Genomic DNA, 17615 nt, shown 5'->3' with positions numbered 1-17615 from the left:
AATCATGTGCCACTTAGCAACGACTACCTTTAAGATCATTTATGCCACTGAAGTGTGAGAACCCAAGAATGCAACGTCAACACTTAAGAGTCCATTTTCATCTAAAAGTAAAAGACATTCAAGCAGCCCTTCTCACCACATACCCCTTGCCCAGAAAGACACAGGAATTGATGAAAAAGTACCAAACAATTTCCTGCCCAATCATTCCTGCCAGCAATAAGCATGGCCCTTAGGAGATCCTGTTAGAGAAGTAACAGGAGAGCAATGGGTTCCTCAATCCATTTCAGAAACCCTCAGCCCCCAACTAGCCTCCAAGGACAGACCAGCTCAACACGACTCCACAGGGAAAGGAAAAAGTTTAAACCACCTAACTGCTTAAAGAATCAAGGGGGCTTCCCTGGTGGCGCAGTGGTTAAGAATCTGCCTGCCAATGCAAGGGACACAGGTTCGAGCCCTGGCCTGAGGAAGATCCCACATGCCACGGAGCAACTAAGCCCATGCGCCACAACTACTGAGCCTGAGCTCTAGAGCCCGCAAGCCACAACTACTGAGCCCACGTGCCACAACTGAAGCCTACGCACCTAGAGCCCATGCTCCGCAGTAAGAGAAGCCACGACAATGAGAAGCCCGCGCACCACAACAAGGAGTAGCCCCCGCTCACCCCAACTAGAGAAAGCCTGCACACAGCAACGAAGACCCAACGCAGCCAATAAATAAATTAATTAATTTAAAAAAAAAAGAATCAAGGAATGTGGGTGCTGGACAGGAGACCAAAAGTCACATGTCCAACCCTCCTCATTTTACAAAAAAGAGGCAGATGAGCCTACTGTCTTTAAAGAACCATGGGTTCTCCCTCAAATGGTAGCAAACACGCCGAGAAGGGGCACATATCAGTGTGTGCTGTAGCTCTGTCCACCCTAATGGTGGTCTGATAAGGCTGTCAGTCCCACTGCACTGATTCTAGGTAAAGCATGTGATTCTAGATGAGGTCATTCATCCTCAAAGCAGAGAGCTACAAAATAACTTAAACGAAGGCAGGACCAGACGGAGCTCTGTTTATTCCTTCTGGCCTCATTTTGTTGTGACCCTTCTGTAAAGCCTGTGAGAGGAAAGATGTTAAGGAACTGCTAGGAGAATGGGATGCACTGCCATCCTCCACTTTCCAAGGAACACCTACTATAGAGGGCAACAAGCTATCAAAATCATGAAGGCACAGCACCCTCTGACCCAGCAAGTCTTTACTTTGAGGAACTAATCCTACAAATACATTCATGTGGACCAAGTGTTGGTCACAACAGCAAAAGACTGGGAGCAAGCTAACATCCATCAACAGGGGGTAGGGGCGCAGAATTACTTAAGGTACAACTACAAGGTGCAATATCATAAAATTGCAAAAAATAAAAAAACCTACCAGGAAGTTCTTTATTATGTTATAAGAAATGATGAAATGATCTCTAAGAGTCTGTTGCACAAAAAAGCAAGAGGCAGGACAAAAATAGAGTATTTTACTATTTATATTTTTTAGAAAGAGGGGATTGAGGGCATGTATGGACAATTTGCTTACATATGCATAAAAAATCTCTGGAAGGATGTGCAAGACACTGGCAACACTGATTTAGCTGCTCCAGGAAGAGAAACTGGGTGGCAGGTTGAAAAGAGGGGGAAGGAGGCATCCCACTGCACACCCTTCCTTTCATATCTTTTGATTTCTGAATCAGGTGAATGCATTACCTAGTCAAAAAATACTTTTTTTTTTAAAAAGATGTTTAAAGATCTGCTCTTTTAAGAAAGAGTGCAAATAGATAATAGCCTTTTTTTTCCTACAACTTTACGTGGCCAAAGAAAGAACATGCTGGCAAACCCAAGCGTGGCCCCTAATGTTAGAGCACTAACACCTTCTCTGAGCCTTCCTACCAGAGCTGGAAATGACTGAACCAGCTGTATTCACAAGCCTTTTCTTAAGATTAAATGGATAAACTCCTGCTAAGTTACTTGGTTTCATTTCCTTAGAAAACTAAGTATGTTTACTAACAGAGCTAAGTTACTTGACAAATACCCGTCTGCTGAAATCTGTGCACAATGTTGTTTTAATGCTCCGATGCCAGGACACAACTGGTGCTCTGTAACTCTCTGTGATAAATACATGACAGGCTGGCTATTAGATATGTGAATGGATGAGTCTGAACCATTATGACTGATGCTCAGACAGCTGTGGTGTCTATAAAATGCTAATGTGATCATCATATGGTGTAAAGACATTTTCCAAGTAAACAAAAGTAACACTGCTGAAATACTCCTACAGGTCAGGGAAATTTCAGTTCCTGACTAAAATTCTATTACCAACATTTGAACTTCATGTCTGCTTTTATCACAGTTAATCAACAGTGGACTCTAGCTAACCCCCAGTTCTGTATCAGGTACAAAGGAAGATAAACCAGACTCTGTGTTCTCATAAAGCCTTCATCTGAATTCTAAACATACAGGCCCAGACGCACAGACACAAACCCTCACGTGGACACAGCTCCAGGCAAAGTCTACTGCTCCCAGTCTCATACCAACCTAGTAAAACGTGCTGCCAGGCCGGATGGAGACCGACAGGACCAAAGCGTGGAGCTCACAAGCAAGGTGACACAGAGCCTGCACATAAGACTGAAGAATTATGACAGTACATTATGGGGTGGCAGGATGCTACTAAAATCTCACAGAGCCACCCATTACATGGCTTAATTCACACAGAAATGTTGGTTTTTCTGAGGAAGCAGAAAATCCATTAAACATAATCAGACAGAAAGTCCTACCTCTGCAAAAATAAGGAAAGTTTCACAGTTAAAGCTTGGCTTCCCTCACGTTCAACTGGGTGGCGTTCATGTTGGAAAAGCATCTCAATGCAGTTCCCACCAGCACTACTAACAACAACCCCTCCACCCACACAAGTGTTTGAAGGTTTGCTGGTGTACTCAAAATACTTGCATGACTAAATGCTACTGTCAGATTTCAAAGAGGCACTTAAACACATTCTTGTAGCAAATTTACTTCCACCCTTAATTTTAAAACACCAATGAAAACTACCCGCTAACAAGTTATTAGAGGGACTATAAACTTTTAATAATGAATTTTTATCAAATTAACATAAGAATCAGCTAATTCTTATAATTAATGCTTTTTAATTGGGTTGGAAATATTGAGAGGCATCCAAAAAAGTGCTTACTTACATCAACACCTAAAGGATGCTCCCAGTCTATTTTTTTTTTTCCAATCTAATTTTGTGCTGAGCTATCCCTTTAACTGGTTTCTCAAATATATCCACTGCAACTGTATCACTATAGAAACAGATCCACTCAGGTAAGTCAGAGAAATAGAACCTGTCAGGTGAAAAGTTTATTAAAAATATGAAAAATTTAAACCAGGCTAGGATTAAATAAACTATCACCTCACTACATTGAGAACTCGAGAAATAAGTGAGATAACTGAAACTTGAAAGCATGATGGATGAAAAATTAGAAAGCAAACAGTCTCTCTCCTCTCATCAAATGAGCTCACCAGGGATCAGAAAAGAAAGTGTTTTCGAAGGCCAAGAAAGGAAACTGCCTTAGGAAACCAACTGCTGTCCCTTTCCCCCCACGTCCTGGGAAGACAAAACACAGGAATGACTTCATCACAGACTTTCCAGCTAAGATATGCTGACTATGCTCCAGCGAAGCAGGCCAGCTTGAGCACAAAGAGGTCCCTTCTCAAGTGCGACTAAACTAAGCCACATGTAGTTTCTACGGCTTCATCTAGCTTCCTGGGTGAAGCACATATAATTGGAGTCCATGTTGCAAAACCAGTGAACACCTAGATAGGTGAGACTTGACCTTACAGGTGGCTGCACAGGAGAAACAAGATGTAAATATCACAACCAGAGGCTAGACTCAAACTATGAGAGCTAGAAAGAACAGGAAGCACACAGTGATCGTTAACTCCAATGCCAGGTACTATGCTTAAAGCTTTACACATATGTTTTCATTTAATCCTACAATTCTGTGAAGTAGGTACCATTATGAACTCCCTTTTACAAATGAGGGAACTGAGGCATAATGAGGGTCAAGCAACCTGTTTAAGGTCACACAGGGTAGCAGGTGGTAGGCCTGCAGCTGGAACGCAGACGGTGTGCATCCAGAGACTGGCTCTTTTCCCGTTCACAACACTGCTACGTGAAAAGGGCCTCCTTCCTTGGGAGAAGGACGTCGTCAGAGGAGCTGCTGACTCAGAGTAGTTCCTTCCCAGGGTTACACCCACTGCCAGCAGGGTCAAGACCCAGCAAACTGGAGGAAAAGCAAAATACAACGAACCTGTATCCCTCTCCCCCGATTCCACTGCAAGAGAAAGAGTTCTGTAAGTCAGCTTTAAGACTAAGTACTTGGCCTGCAGTCAGGATGGTAAAATACTAAGTAGTGATGAAATTGAGTCATCATGCAAAGAATTTCAATTAAAAACTTATCTCCTTGTTTCTGGCTGAAAGAGTATCAGAGACACTTTTACAAACTGTGGATAAGAATATAAATTTTGATGCAACCTTTTTAGACGGCAACTTGGCAATGTCCATCAACCCTCTGACCAAGCAACATAATTGCTAGCAATTTATCCTAGAGATTTACAAGTTGCAACACACACTGTAGCGCTGTCTATAACAGCCCAAACAGAGAAAGCAACCTAAATGCCCACTAGTGAGGAGACTGGTTAAGCAGACTACGGGTTGTAAGCATCGCTGGAATTCTAGGGAGAGGGAGCTCACATGGAATGCTCTCCAGGGTACATTACTGAATAAAAACGTTGGGCACAGAACAGTATGTACACTATGATCTCATTTCAACAAAGGTATGTTTTTTAGTGTATAAATGTACCTATATATGCATTAAAATTTTCTAGATGGATACCTAAAAACCGTTAATAGTTTCTTCTGTGGAGTAGGGCTGGGGGAAAGGAAGAGAAAGAAAACAATTACTTATATCATTTTGAACTACCTGAATTTTTTTTAACCAGGCTGATACATATTGCCTGAACATATCTTTTAAAAATATATTAGAGATCTTTAATTTTTAAATTGCCTTTAAAAAAATAAAATCCATGTTCTCTTTTGTTAATTGCACATCTTGCTATTTTTGTACCTTGTTTCCTTCGTACACCCATCCCAGACTCTTCACACCAAAAGCAGCCTGGTTGGAGGAGACATCTAGACATGTGACAGGCTGCCCGTAGACATAATGGAGGGTTCTGGCAGAGTCTTCGGCTTTTAGCAGGTATACCAGATCTCCAGCAGTGGCTACGGCCACAGGATACCTTCCAGTATCTGGAACTATTTCAAGGTAGTCAACCTGTTAAAGAATAAGAGTCATTTTAGTCCTTCAGGTCTCGCCTACAATTCATCCTGACTTGCTCAAAAATACACAATTCCTCCTACACATCAATGAGAAGACCAGCAACCCAACAGAAAAAGATGGGCCAAGGGCCAGTTCACAGGAAGTGAAACACAGCTCCTACACAAATGAAAAGATGCTCATCGTAAAAGAAACACAACACACTCCTAACAAGAGAAATAAAAGGTGAAAATTCACCAAGATAGCATTTTCATCTGTCATATCAGTAAAGATCAATTAGTCTGATAAGACATTGGGCTGGAAGTGGAGAGGGGACAACCACATTTATGGATCCCATTAAGGTTGGTGGGATGTAATCTGGTCCAAAATCTGGGAACACTTAACACAATGTCAGATGAGCATAGGCTCTGACACAGCAAGTCACTTCTAGGAATTTATTTACAAATAAACGCACATTTATGCAAAACGACTGTGTACAACATTATTTGCTGTAGCACTATTTGGTCATAGCTAAAAGCTAGAAAACCCTAAACATGCCTTACTAAGGGACTAATTAAATAACTTACAGTACATCCATGTATTGGAATACCATGTGGTCACAGAAAAAAGCAGGAAGACAACCTTTATAAACTCATACAAACGGGGTCACTTCTAAGATAAATTTGGGGGAAAAAAACAAGGTAACAGGATTCACAGTGTGCTACTATGTGTAAAGGTGGGGCAGAGGAAGCCTGTGACACGCTTGTCTTATACGTGCACAAATCTAACTAACAACGGCTGCCTTCAGGGAGGGAAATGAGTTGTGGGACAGAGTGGAAAGGAGATTCTCACTGTAAACTTTATTGTGTTTTTTTAAATTCTGAACCACGAGGCTAGAATAACTATTCAAAAATAAAAGTTTTTATTTTTTTCACAAGAAACTGAATAAATAACATAAAATTCACTCAGTTCCAGATTAGCCAAAATCACATTTTATTTATTTATTTTTGTGGTACGCAGGCCTCTCACTGTTGTGGCCTCTCCCGTTGCGGAGCACAGGCTCCGGATGCGCAGGCTCAGCGGCCATGGCTTACGGGCCTAGCCGCTCAGCGACATGTGGGATCTTCCCGGACCGGGGCACGAACCCGCGTCCCCTGCATCAGCAGGCGGACTCTCAACCACTGCGCCACCAGGGAAGCCCCGAAATCACATTTTAACATTTGTGCAAATAGCAAAAATGTGTTCCTAAAAGGTTAAAAGCACCCGAGTTATCTACTTTCTCCCGGTTTCAGTGCCATCCTAGGGTAGGAAGGCTACTGCAAGCACTTTTATGCCACACAGTCCTCCAGCCGCATCACTGCTACTACTTTCTCTAATCTGCGTAGGTATGAGGAGCTGCCTTTAAGAGTAACTTGCTTTCCTATGTTCGTTAAGTGGCATGCTTCCCCTGAGTGCAGTTTACATCGGGTTTTCACCTCCCTGAGTAAATTCTGAGAGTACAGAAGCAGAAGGTAAGCCACCTATGTGATTATGAAAATCCATGGTCCCTGACAAGAAGCCAAACGAGTTCAAAGACCTGAATCCTGAGAACTGTCCAGAAGCGCTCGAGAGAGTAAACATCTGGGTGGCTCTGCTAGCCCTGAGGACCCACAGTGTGAGTAGTGGCCCCACATCCCCAGCCGAGGGCCCATCGCGAAGGACAGCTGTTCTAGGCCAGTATTACCACCTGGGAACACAGCCACTGTGATCCAGGGAGCCTATCTGAGGAAGACAAAGATGGCCCAGCAGCCCGGGCCAGGGGCTGCCTTTTCCAGAGACAGTACATTCTGTGGCCAGCCCTCATCCAGGGTGAGAAATAACACATAAAGAGCGTTATAACACAGGGCTCCAGCAACGGCTGCTTCATTCCTCTCTCCCCCATCCTAAAAATCACTTCTTGCTTTCTTAAAATCAACATCCTCAGTCTAGCCTTTTAATTCACCTTCATGCTGGATGTGTGATAGACCAAGAGGCTCAGACTGACTGCGGTTGTGCCATCTTCTGGGAACTGTAAACAACTTCAGAAAGCTTCTGGTCGATGCCAGGATGCCACCTTATTGCCAAGGCCGGATTTGCACTTTCTGAAGGGACTCACGTCTCAAGTAATTGTCTGAGTTCATATAGCTATTGTTGATCTACAGTGTTCTTTAGGCAGAAACCAAATAACAAGCACTATGTAGTTTTGAGAACAGACAGAAATATGGTACTTTCACATTTTTCTAATAAAACCCCAAGAGAAGAAGACAGCATCAGGCAGTTTTGAGAACACTACAGTAGAACCGCAGAGGCTCAGCATTAAAGGCACAAGCAGCTTACAGAGGTGAAGCAGTGATGCCATGGCTTTTTAGTTATTCACGTCTAACAAGATTTTCACCAGGGGAAAAGGGAGAGGAACAGGATTTGTTCCAGGTCAGGCCATCAATTCATTATTCAGCGTTGGCTTTTCTGTTCACTCCCCCACCAGTGCCAAAATCAAGTTTGCTTTAAAATTAAATCCAAATTCAGCATAGACAGATTTCAGCTCTTCCTTCTTACCACCAAATCATCTCCCACCATGCAAATGTTGAGGCTCATGTACAAGTGAACTCAGAAACAGGCTCTATGTAATGAACTCATAAGGTTAACTGAGCTTCACACATGACGTCATGGAACACGGCTACCCGATTAACACTGACTTGAATCTATACTCAAGAGTTACCCTTAATGCCAAGTGAGAAAATCTTTGGATGGAGAAAGTGTAGGATGGAAACTTTCTTTCCCATGTAGCCTGCGATGGTACCACTGAACTCATCTTCACTTATGTATTAGGCCAGATCCTGATCTCAGATTTCCAGGGGTGAACGTTCTGTTAATATGAAGAAGGCTGAGGACCACAGTGATGAGAAACTGCAACCCCGATGTCAGCCTTGAGGTCAGAATCACAACTTCTTATCAGGGGCAAGTCAATTCACTGCTCTAAGATTTTATTGGCTGCTTGGTAAATGAGGAAAATACAACTACTTATTTTGCAAGGCTGTTGTGAGATTTATGGACATGAGGCCCACAGAAAGCCCTGAGTGAATGAGCACTGCCAACATCATTACTATCTGTTTATATCAGACCCAGAGATTCTAAGAATGAAAAATAAAATGACCAGACTAAAAGCTCACCAGTTTCTGAACTTCAAATTCTGCAGCTATTTGCCAATATCCCTCCTCATTGGGGCGTAACATTACGACATCAAAAGCAGAAGCTGTGGCAACAGTTGCATCTTCCTGGCTGAGGGCTAGTGCTTGTATTCTTGCATCATGCTCAAAACGATGAATAGGATACCTTCCAGTCCTTAGATCCCAAATATTAAGAAATCCTATGTAGAAAAAAAAATTCAGGTAACAATTTTAAATTCATTTAGTATGCACAATTATAAAATAATCATGCAACATAAAGAAAATATAAAAGATAAATAATAAATTGGTAAAAAAAATCTGCATTACATATAACAAAGAGCCTATTTCCTTAATATATAAAGAGCTTCTAAGATTCAATAAGAAAAAAGCAACTGAAAAGTGAGCAAAGGACAGGAGTGTGCTATGGTGTTCACAGAAAAAGAAATGCAGTTGACATATAAACATTTAAAAAATATAAAAATTCACTCACAATTAGAAAAATAAAAACTAAAATAGGATACTATTTTTCACCAATCAAATTGACAAAGACAAAAAATTTCATAAAACGTTTTGTTTTTGAGGATATGGGGAAACAGGCTTTCTCTTAAATTGTTCATAGGAATGTGAACTATTTCAACTAACTCTGGAGGCAATTTGATAATATCTACCAAATCACAAATGTATATAAGATAGTTACTACGTTTTTTTTTGTTGTTGTTGTTACTACGTTTTAAATTATGTCAAAAGATTGGAAGCTACCTAAATGTCCACCAATAGAGAAATACTTAAATAATGGTATCTCCATAGTTTGGAATTTAAATAAAATAAGCAATTAAAAGAGTCAGCCTTATACATGAGCTATATAAAATGATCAACAAAATATACTGTTAAATGAAAAAAGGAAGGACAGAATAGTGGTATAGTATGCTATGTTACTTTTGCATTTTAAAAAATGTACAAGCATACATACACACAAATGTATACACAGAGTATCCTGGAAGGATACTTAAGAAACTTAACAATGAAAAAGAAATTGTTAAGAATTGTTAAGGCCTCTAAGGAAAGAAATCAGGGAAAAGGGACAAGAGTAGGAGAGAAATTTACTATAACATCCCCTTGTATATTCTGAAAAATTTCCCCAAAATTATCCTTGCCAAAAAGATAAATTTTTAAAAAATGCTTTTATGAGAGATCTAAGAAGAATGGGAGGACATAATTGTTCAGTAGTTTTAACATATGGAGTTCTTAATTCATTCCCTTATTTGTCTATGCAACAGATAATTTTTTTCTAGTTTTGTTAAAATATAATTGACACAGAACATTATATAAGCTTAAGGTGTACAACAGAATGATTTGATATATGTATATACTGTGAAATGATTACCACAATAAGTTTAGTTAACATCACCTCACATAGTTACAAATGTCCTTTTCCTTATAATGAGAACTTTTAAGATCTATTCTCTCAGCAACTTTCAAATATACAATACAGTATTATTACCTATCGTCATCATGCTGTACATTACATCCCCAGAACTTATTTATTTTATAACTGGTAGTTTGTACCTTTTGACCACCTTCAACCAATTCCTCTACCCCTGGCAACCACAAATCTGATCTCTGTTTCTATGAGGTTCTTCTTTTTTTTTTTAAGATTCCACATATAAATGAGATCGCACTTGTTTTTTCCTCTTATCTCACTTAGCATAATGCCCTCAAGATCCATCTATGTTCCTGCAAATAGCAGGATTTCCTCCTTGGTTATGGCTGAGTAGTGTTCCACTGTATACATACACCACATCTTCCTTATCCACTCATCTGTCAACGGACACTTAGGTTGTTTCCATGTCTTGGCTATTGTGAGTGAACACGAGGGTGCAGATATCTCTTCAACATAGTGGTTTCATTTCTTTCAGATATATACCCAGAAGTCAAATCGCTGGATCACATGGTAGTTCTACTGTTAATTCTTTGAGGAAACTCCATACTGTTTTCCACAGTGGCTGCACCAGTTTACATGCCCACTAACACTGCATGAGGGCTCCCTTTTCTCCACACCCTCACCATTTGCTATCTCTTGTCTTTGATGATAGCCATTCTAAGAGGTGAAGTAACATGCAAGGAATTATTATTGAGCACTTTTTATATGCCAGGCACTGATCTAGACACTAGCAACATCCGAAAACAGCCACTAACCCACATTCTAAGAGGTTCTTATAAGTATTTTACATCCCTCCTCACCACCACCTTCTTTTAGCCACAGTTAGCAGAGATGTTTTATTTTGTATAGTCTAAAACACGAGCTTGACTATTCCAGACTTGTTAAAAACCATGATTTAAGGAATTCCCTGGCAGTCCAGTGGTTAGGACTCCACGCTTCCACTGCCGGTGGCCCGGGTTCAATCCCTGGTCGGGGAACTAAGATCCTGCAAGATGCATGGGTGGAGCAGTCAAAAAAAAAAAAAAAAAAAACACCACGATTTACCCACATACTATACACCCTTCTCCCCAGCCCCCTGAATGTTGCTCCCCATGGATGAATTCCTCTTCCACACACTGGCTGTGTCTCCACCCTTCTCAAACTGTCTACAGCAATGATATCCAAGTGTAGACCCTGGACAAGCAGCATCAGCAACACTTGGGGGCTTATTAGAAATGCAGGTTCTCGGGCAGCAAACTCTGGGATATATGCCCAAGTTTGAGAACCAGCTGTCTGCAGGAACTTACACTTTTCTATCAGAAATATAAATTTTTCTGTATTTGGAGGGCCACTTATTCTTTTCTTGCCAAATAATTTCTTATTACCACTCCCATCCACTAAGCTACCTTTTTACCCACAAAGCTTTATTCAAGAAAATAATTACTTTCTGCATCATGCTGGATAATGTCCTGTTCCAATTCCAACTGATTTTATTTTTCAAAAATCACTGAAAATAATTGTGTGCAGATAACACAGTCTGTGGTTGTTTGAGTTCAAATCCAGCTCCGCTGCTTGCTAGCTGAAGGCCTTGGGCAAGTTACTTAAAGCTGAGAGCCTGTTTTTTCACCTGTAAAACTGAAGGTAACATTACCCATTACACAGGACTGTTGGGCAGATTAAAGGAGATAAACCACACAAAATACTGGAGACAGACCAAGCATTTCTACATTTTTATGTATTCTATAGTGCCTGCCATGTTATAGAACATATTTAATCAATTAATAACACTAATCTCCTCTCTACTGCCCATCCATAAATCCAGTCCTATTTCCTACAACTTTCTAAAATAAAGCTTTCACTTCTCATCTTTTTGCAATCCCTCTTCCCATTTTTCTTGTCTTGTACTTTGTCCTTAAACAGTAAATGCTTTGAACTTAGGATCTTACCATAAGGTATCATTCATCACTAAATAAATACATTGAGTCAGAAGAAAACAATACTTGTGGGTTGCTTTGCAAGCCTCTCAAACTGTCAGTAGGCTAAGTAGGTGATTACAAACAAAAGCAGAGCTTTCTTCAAGTTAAATGTTGCTTCAGACGTAAAACAGCGCACTCTTCTAAGAATTATGATAAACTTGGGGGATAAGCAGATTGCAGAAGGCTCCACAACACATTCCTCTGGCAAATATTTTAGCTAATTCTATCCATTTTGACTCAGAAGAAGCAGATACACTGCAAAAAATGCCAATGACTCTACACATTAAATAGGAGACAGGCACATTCCAGGATGTGCCTCTTCCAAATAGGCCTGCACTGCATTTGTTTGCAGACATTACAATAAAACAGTAAAGCAACCACTATTGCATGAAGCCTCTGACTGTTCAATCACTTGTCTCCTCTCCTTCAGCACTAACTTCCATCTTGGGAAGAGCATCATTATCTTCGTTTGACAAAACAGAAGAAACAGAAGCTCTGAGTGGTTCAACAACTGGTCCAAAGCCACTTGGTACGTGAAGTGGCTGGGCTGGAAGTTAGCTAGAAAGTGCAGGATGAGGGCTTCCCTGGTGGCACAGTGGTTGAGAGTCCGCCTGCCGATGCAGGGGACACGGGTTCGTGCCCCGGTCCGGGAAGATCCCACGTGCTGTGGAGTGGCTGCGCCCGTGAGCCATGGCCGCTGAGCCTGCGCTCCACAACGGGAGAGGCCACAACAGTGAGAGGGCCGCGTACCGCCAAAAAAAAAAAAGAAAGTGCAGGATGAGCGGCTGCATTTACAAGTGCATGAAATAACCATGAGTCCATGAGTAACTGACATAAACTTAACCTGTGTTCTGCCAAGTGTGGAAGTTATTCAACCACAGCTCACTCGAAGCACACATGGAGTTTATCTATAAACACATTTTTTCATTACTAATCAAGTACTGGTTTTGTTGGCTTCATTTCCCCAACAGAATTGTATGCAACAAAATCCCCTTTACCACAAGGTTGCAGAGCTATTCTAAGAAGGGTCTTTTTAGAAAATATACTCTGGGTGCCATCTATTTAATGGTCACCTCCTTCTCTTCTGAATGCCTGTTGTGTCATGATCTTTGTCTGTTTTCTCTACTGCAGCTATTAAGTGTGTAACTCGGCCAGATCCTCACTTGTCATCAGTGCCACTATCGTTTGCACAGTCCTCCAAGATCACTTTTAGGTGCATTAACATTTAGGACTGTTGTGTCCTCTTGATGAAGTGACCCTGTATTACATGAAATTTCCCTCTTTGTGTTATGTTCTTTGCTCTGAAATCCACTTTGATATTGATATAGTCACTCCAACTTTCTTTCGGTTAGTGTTAGCATGCTATGTGTTTTTCTGTCCTTTCACTTTGTGTTGTCTTTATATCTAAAGTGGGTTTCTTGTAGATGGCATTTAACTGATCTTGCTTTTAACTGGGGTATTTAGACTACTTATCTTTAATGTGATTATCGGTAAGGATGGGTTTAATCTACCATTTTGCCGCTTGTTTTCTATCTGTCCCATTTGTTCTTTGCTTCCTTTCCCCCTTTTTCTGCCTTCTTTTGGACTGAGTATTTGGATTAATTATGTGTTTATTTCCTTTTAATTCCTTTGTTGGTTTATTAGCCAAAACTCTTTGTGTTTATTTTAGTTGTTGCTTTAGGTCTTTAGCACACATCTGTAACTACCAGTCTACCTTCAAGCGATATTACACCACTTCACAGACAGTGAAGCAGCGCACTTCCATTTCCTCCCTCCCAGCCTCTCTGCTATTGTTGCCACACTTTTTATTTCTACTGTATGTTATAAACCCCACATACATTGTTATTATTTTTGCATAGGCAGGCAATTGTCTTTTAAAGAGAAGTAACAAAAAAAGCCATTTATATTTACCCATGTAATTACCACTTCTACTGCTCTTCCCCTTACCACTTTTAACATTATTAAATCCTGCAGCTTTTGCAAGATGTGCAATTTCACTTTGCAACTGTATTGTTGGATATTTGACCCCAAGACATATGGGCAAGGTGAGCAGGAACAGACACAGCAGCTAACAGGACGGATGCTTGAGTGAAAGCTAATTTTATAAAAGGTCATTTTATTAGTTAATATAGTTTATATCATGCTACTTTTACAACCTCAAAACTGCAGGGGCTTGAACAGTGAATACTTGAATTATAAGAATGTTTTATAATATTGTAGAGGATTATTATCCATGTTAACCAATATTTAGCCAAAAAGGAGTTAATGCAACAATACATTCAACACGTATTTGAGCCCCTGCCTTTCTAAGCACTGGGGAAACTGCAGTGAACAAGACAAAATAAAACAAAAAAGTCCCTGACCGCATGGAGCTGACATTCTAGTGGCATCACCAAGCATCTTGTTTGGGGGCATACAGGAGGGATATGATCTCTGTTCTCACAAAATTCTCACTGCAGAAAGACATGTTATAGTCACGAAAATATAACAAAAATATAAAAGATATATACACAAACTGCAATGGGACAATGGCTAAGCTTAAAATGGATAAGTCCTATTGTCAAACTATTTTAAGATTCCCAAAAAGGAGCAGCTAACTTACGCAGACATTTCAAGTTGAACTGGGTCCACATACATTGCACAATAGTAGTCAATACCTATCAGAGCCAAATAAATTTCCTTCCCAAACAGGTGATGATTTTAAAAATTTGATGTAAATTCATTTGAAAGGCCAAGTTTTATCATATTGCAGACACAGCACTAATATGGATTTGGCTCCTAGTATTGGGTGGATTTCTGAAGTGGCAGGATTGTGTCCTTTTTCTGCTACATTTCCTACGGAGTGACTTCACAGTACTGAAAGTGGCTGAACATCAATAAAGGTTTGCTGAATGTTTGTCTTATGTTTTAGCAATGGAACATTTGGTTGTAAGAAACAAATCCACTGAAACTGGTTTAAATACAAAAGGAAACAGGCTGAAAAGGAACAAGGCTATTTCATGGAACCCAAGGGCAGGAAATACAGCTGGACAGTAAAAGGGATCAGAACCGGAAGTAGGAAAACATTCAGATCAAGGTAGTACGTTTCTTGTTGCACCATACATCTTGCCTCTGCTTCTCTCTGTAACTGTGCATCCCCCCCTCTCTACACAAAGCAGCTTTCTCTATTCCCCACTTCACAGGGTCTTCTACTCCAAGCACACAATTGAGACTGAAAGTCTGCCGCCCAAATGGTTCAGCCAAGAACATGAATCAGCTGCCCCCAGGCCTGGGGTCCCCATCCTTGTCTACTCAGCTGACGTCAAAAGACCAACTCAAATTCTATGAATATGTCTACCTCTAGAGGGGCTTCAGAGCAAGGAGACACTCCAAAAGGTATCTACCACCCTTATCCTGTATGCTAGGCCAAGGTGAAACAAGAGAAAACTTCTCGGCAAACGCAAAGGGAGCTTCTGTGTGGCTCCTCAGTAGTGACTTAGTAAACAGGTCATTGCCATCATTCCCTGAACCAGGCATAAATAACCCTCAGAGCTGGAGCTGACACCCATACCCGGAAAGCTGAAAGGAGACCAGGTGTCTGTCTTTCTCCATGACAAAACCTCAATGGCTGCATAAAAGATGCTGACCTCTGAGCTAGTGCTGGGATCACAATACTGTTTCATTCATGAGAAAAATGAAAAGGACACAGGCAAAAAAAAAAAAAAAAAAAAAAAACAAGGGTCTCTCAAAAACTGCGAAAGACCACAATGAGTGAGGGCCATCAGCCCAATAAAGTAGACAGGAGTAGGGCTTGGCAGTCCCACTGCTCTCTGGGCTCAGGGCCCTCCACCTTGACAAGCAGCACCAGGGCTGCAGGAACTCTGAGTTCACCCTAGCCTAGGAACAGTCATTAAGGGGGAGATGAGTAACGATGGCCAGTCTTTGGAGGAGACATAAAGTCTGCTCAGCAGCTGTGGATGGGCACCCATGCCAGTTTGCAGCATGCCCCTTCCACCTCCCAAAGGAGGCCAGCCAGAGTGTGGTAATGAAACTGCACATAGTGGAAATGGGATCTAAATGAGTTTAAACTGATTTATGTTAGCTTTTGTAAAGATTACTCGATATCAGGAAAGTGCTACCACTGTGAAATAATGTCAACAATCCTTAAGACCTCCACCTAATGGTACTTGCACAGAATATTTATATTCCTCATCATAGGAACAAGGACCATAATGGATACCATTTTTGTTTTATTAGGGATGCATATTTAAATTAATCTGCTATTTGCCTAAACAATTAGCTGCTTCTGTTTGCATGCACAAAGCCAAAACTGCAATTAGGCTTCCATCAAAAAGATAAGTCCCAACTAAAACTGTCCCAGTGGAATCATAAGAGCTCAGGGCAGAACTTCCCAAAATTGCTTTTTAGCATAATGGTAATTATGTTAATTGCTTGAAAGGTAAATAACTGCTGAACTGGTTTTGGAAAAAGACAATTGGTATTATCCCTCCCCTCTGATCTTTTTCATGCACCATTAAATTTAAAACAGGTTAACAGTTTAGAAAGTCATAAACTGGTCACTTATTGAACTGCACAATTTGTCTTGTGGTCTTTCGCGCTTTTTTTCTTTTTTTAAATTATTTACTTTTGGCTGAGTTGGGTCTTCCCTGCTGTGTGCGGGCTTTCCCTAGTTGTGGCGAGTGGGCGCTACTCTTCCTTGCGGTGCGCAGGCTTCTCATTGCCGTGGCTTCCTTTGTTGCGGAGCTCGGGCTCTACGTGCGCGGGCTTCAGTAGTTGTGGCGCACGGGCTTAGTTGCTCTGCAGCATGTGGGATCTTCCCGGACCAGGGCTCGAACCCATGTCCCCTGCATTGGCAGGCGGATTCTTAACCACTGGCCACCAGGGAAGTCCCATCGCGCTTTCTTGATCGGAACTTATTTTAGCCATGAGCTCCTGTTCACTTGAGCTTGCACAATAAACACCTGACTCTGAGGCTTGGTCTCAGCTTCATAATAACTAAGTAGACAAGATCAACTAACTGCAGTTCAGAGACACTTAGTGATGTTGACTATTCATAAAGACAGCTGGCAATCTCAATTTCCACCAAGGCAAGTGTAAATAAACACTTGCCTATAAGAAATTAAGGAGGAGTCAAAGGAAATTCTGCAATGAGAAAAAGCATCCTAACAGAAATTTAAAATACACCCATACAGGTCGTAGGTGATCAGTAAATGTTCCTTGCTCTTCCCTGTATGTCAGAGGAGGAGCCATGCAAGAAAGCCAATCCTGCAGATCTCTGGCCGACAGAGAAAAGGCATACTTTTACTACAGTGTAAACCTGGAGCAAACAGGCGCCCAGGGCAGGCCACCTCCCAGCCCTGAGGAGGCTGGCCAAGTGCATCTGTGCGTGTGTGTGCGGGGGGGATGCTTCTGACCCAGGATGGGGTGAGGATGGAGTTGGGCCCCACCCAGTCCAGGGGCCCTGATATTTGCCCTTCAGGCACTGCTCTCAGCCCAAATATTTGGAGGTTTGCCTGCTGAGTTTCTCCTTGGCCCACGGCAGCCATGGGAGTGCCTACTGTGGGGGGCCTGGTGTGTGTGTGTGTGTGTGTGTGTGTGTGTGTGTGTGTGTGTGTGTGTGTGTGTGTGTGTGTGTGAGTGAGAGAGAGAGAGAGAGAGAGAGAGAGAGAGAGAGAGAGAGAGAGAGAGAGAGAGAGAG

General features: G+C 41.4%; 1 protein-coding gene across 1 annotated transcript in view; it reads right to left on the bottom strand.

Moving 5' to 3' along the window:
- FBXW8 (F-box and WD repeat domain containing 8) overlaps positions 1–17615 on the bottom strand; it is a 114308-nt gene that overhangs the window by 39661 nt on the left and 57032 nt on the right. The window contains exons 6-7 of the mRNA XM_082852950.1: positions 8525–8721; positions 5148–5354 (exon numbers count right to left, since the gene is read on the bottom strand). Of these exons, the coding sequence (XP_082709076.1) occupies positions 5148–5354; positions 8525–8721 (404 nt within the window). The remainder of the gene's footprint in view (positions 1–5147; positions 5355–8524; positions 8722–17615) is intronic.

This window comes from Leucopleurus acutus (assembly GCF_964270905.1).
Source record: "Leucopleurus acutus genome assembly, chromosome: 13".
NCBI classification, from domain to species: domain Eukaryota; kingdom Metazoa; phylum Chordata; class Mammalia; order Artiodactyla; family Delphinidae; genus Leucopleurus; species Leucopleurus acutus.
Note: the sequence above shows the minus strand (reverse complement) of the source record. Positions and strands in the feature narration are given on the sequence as shown.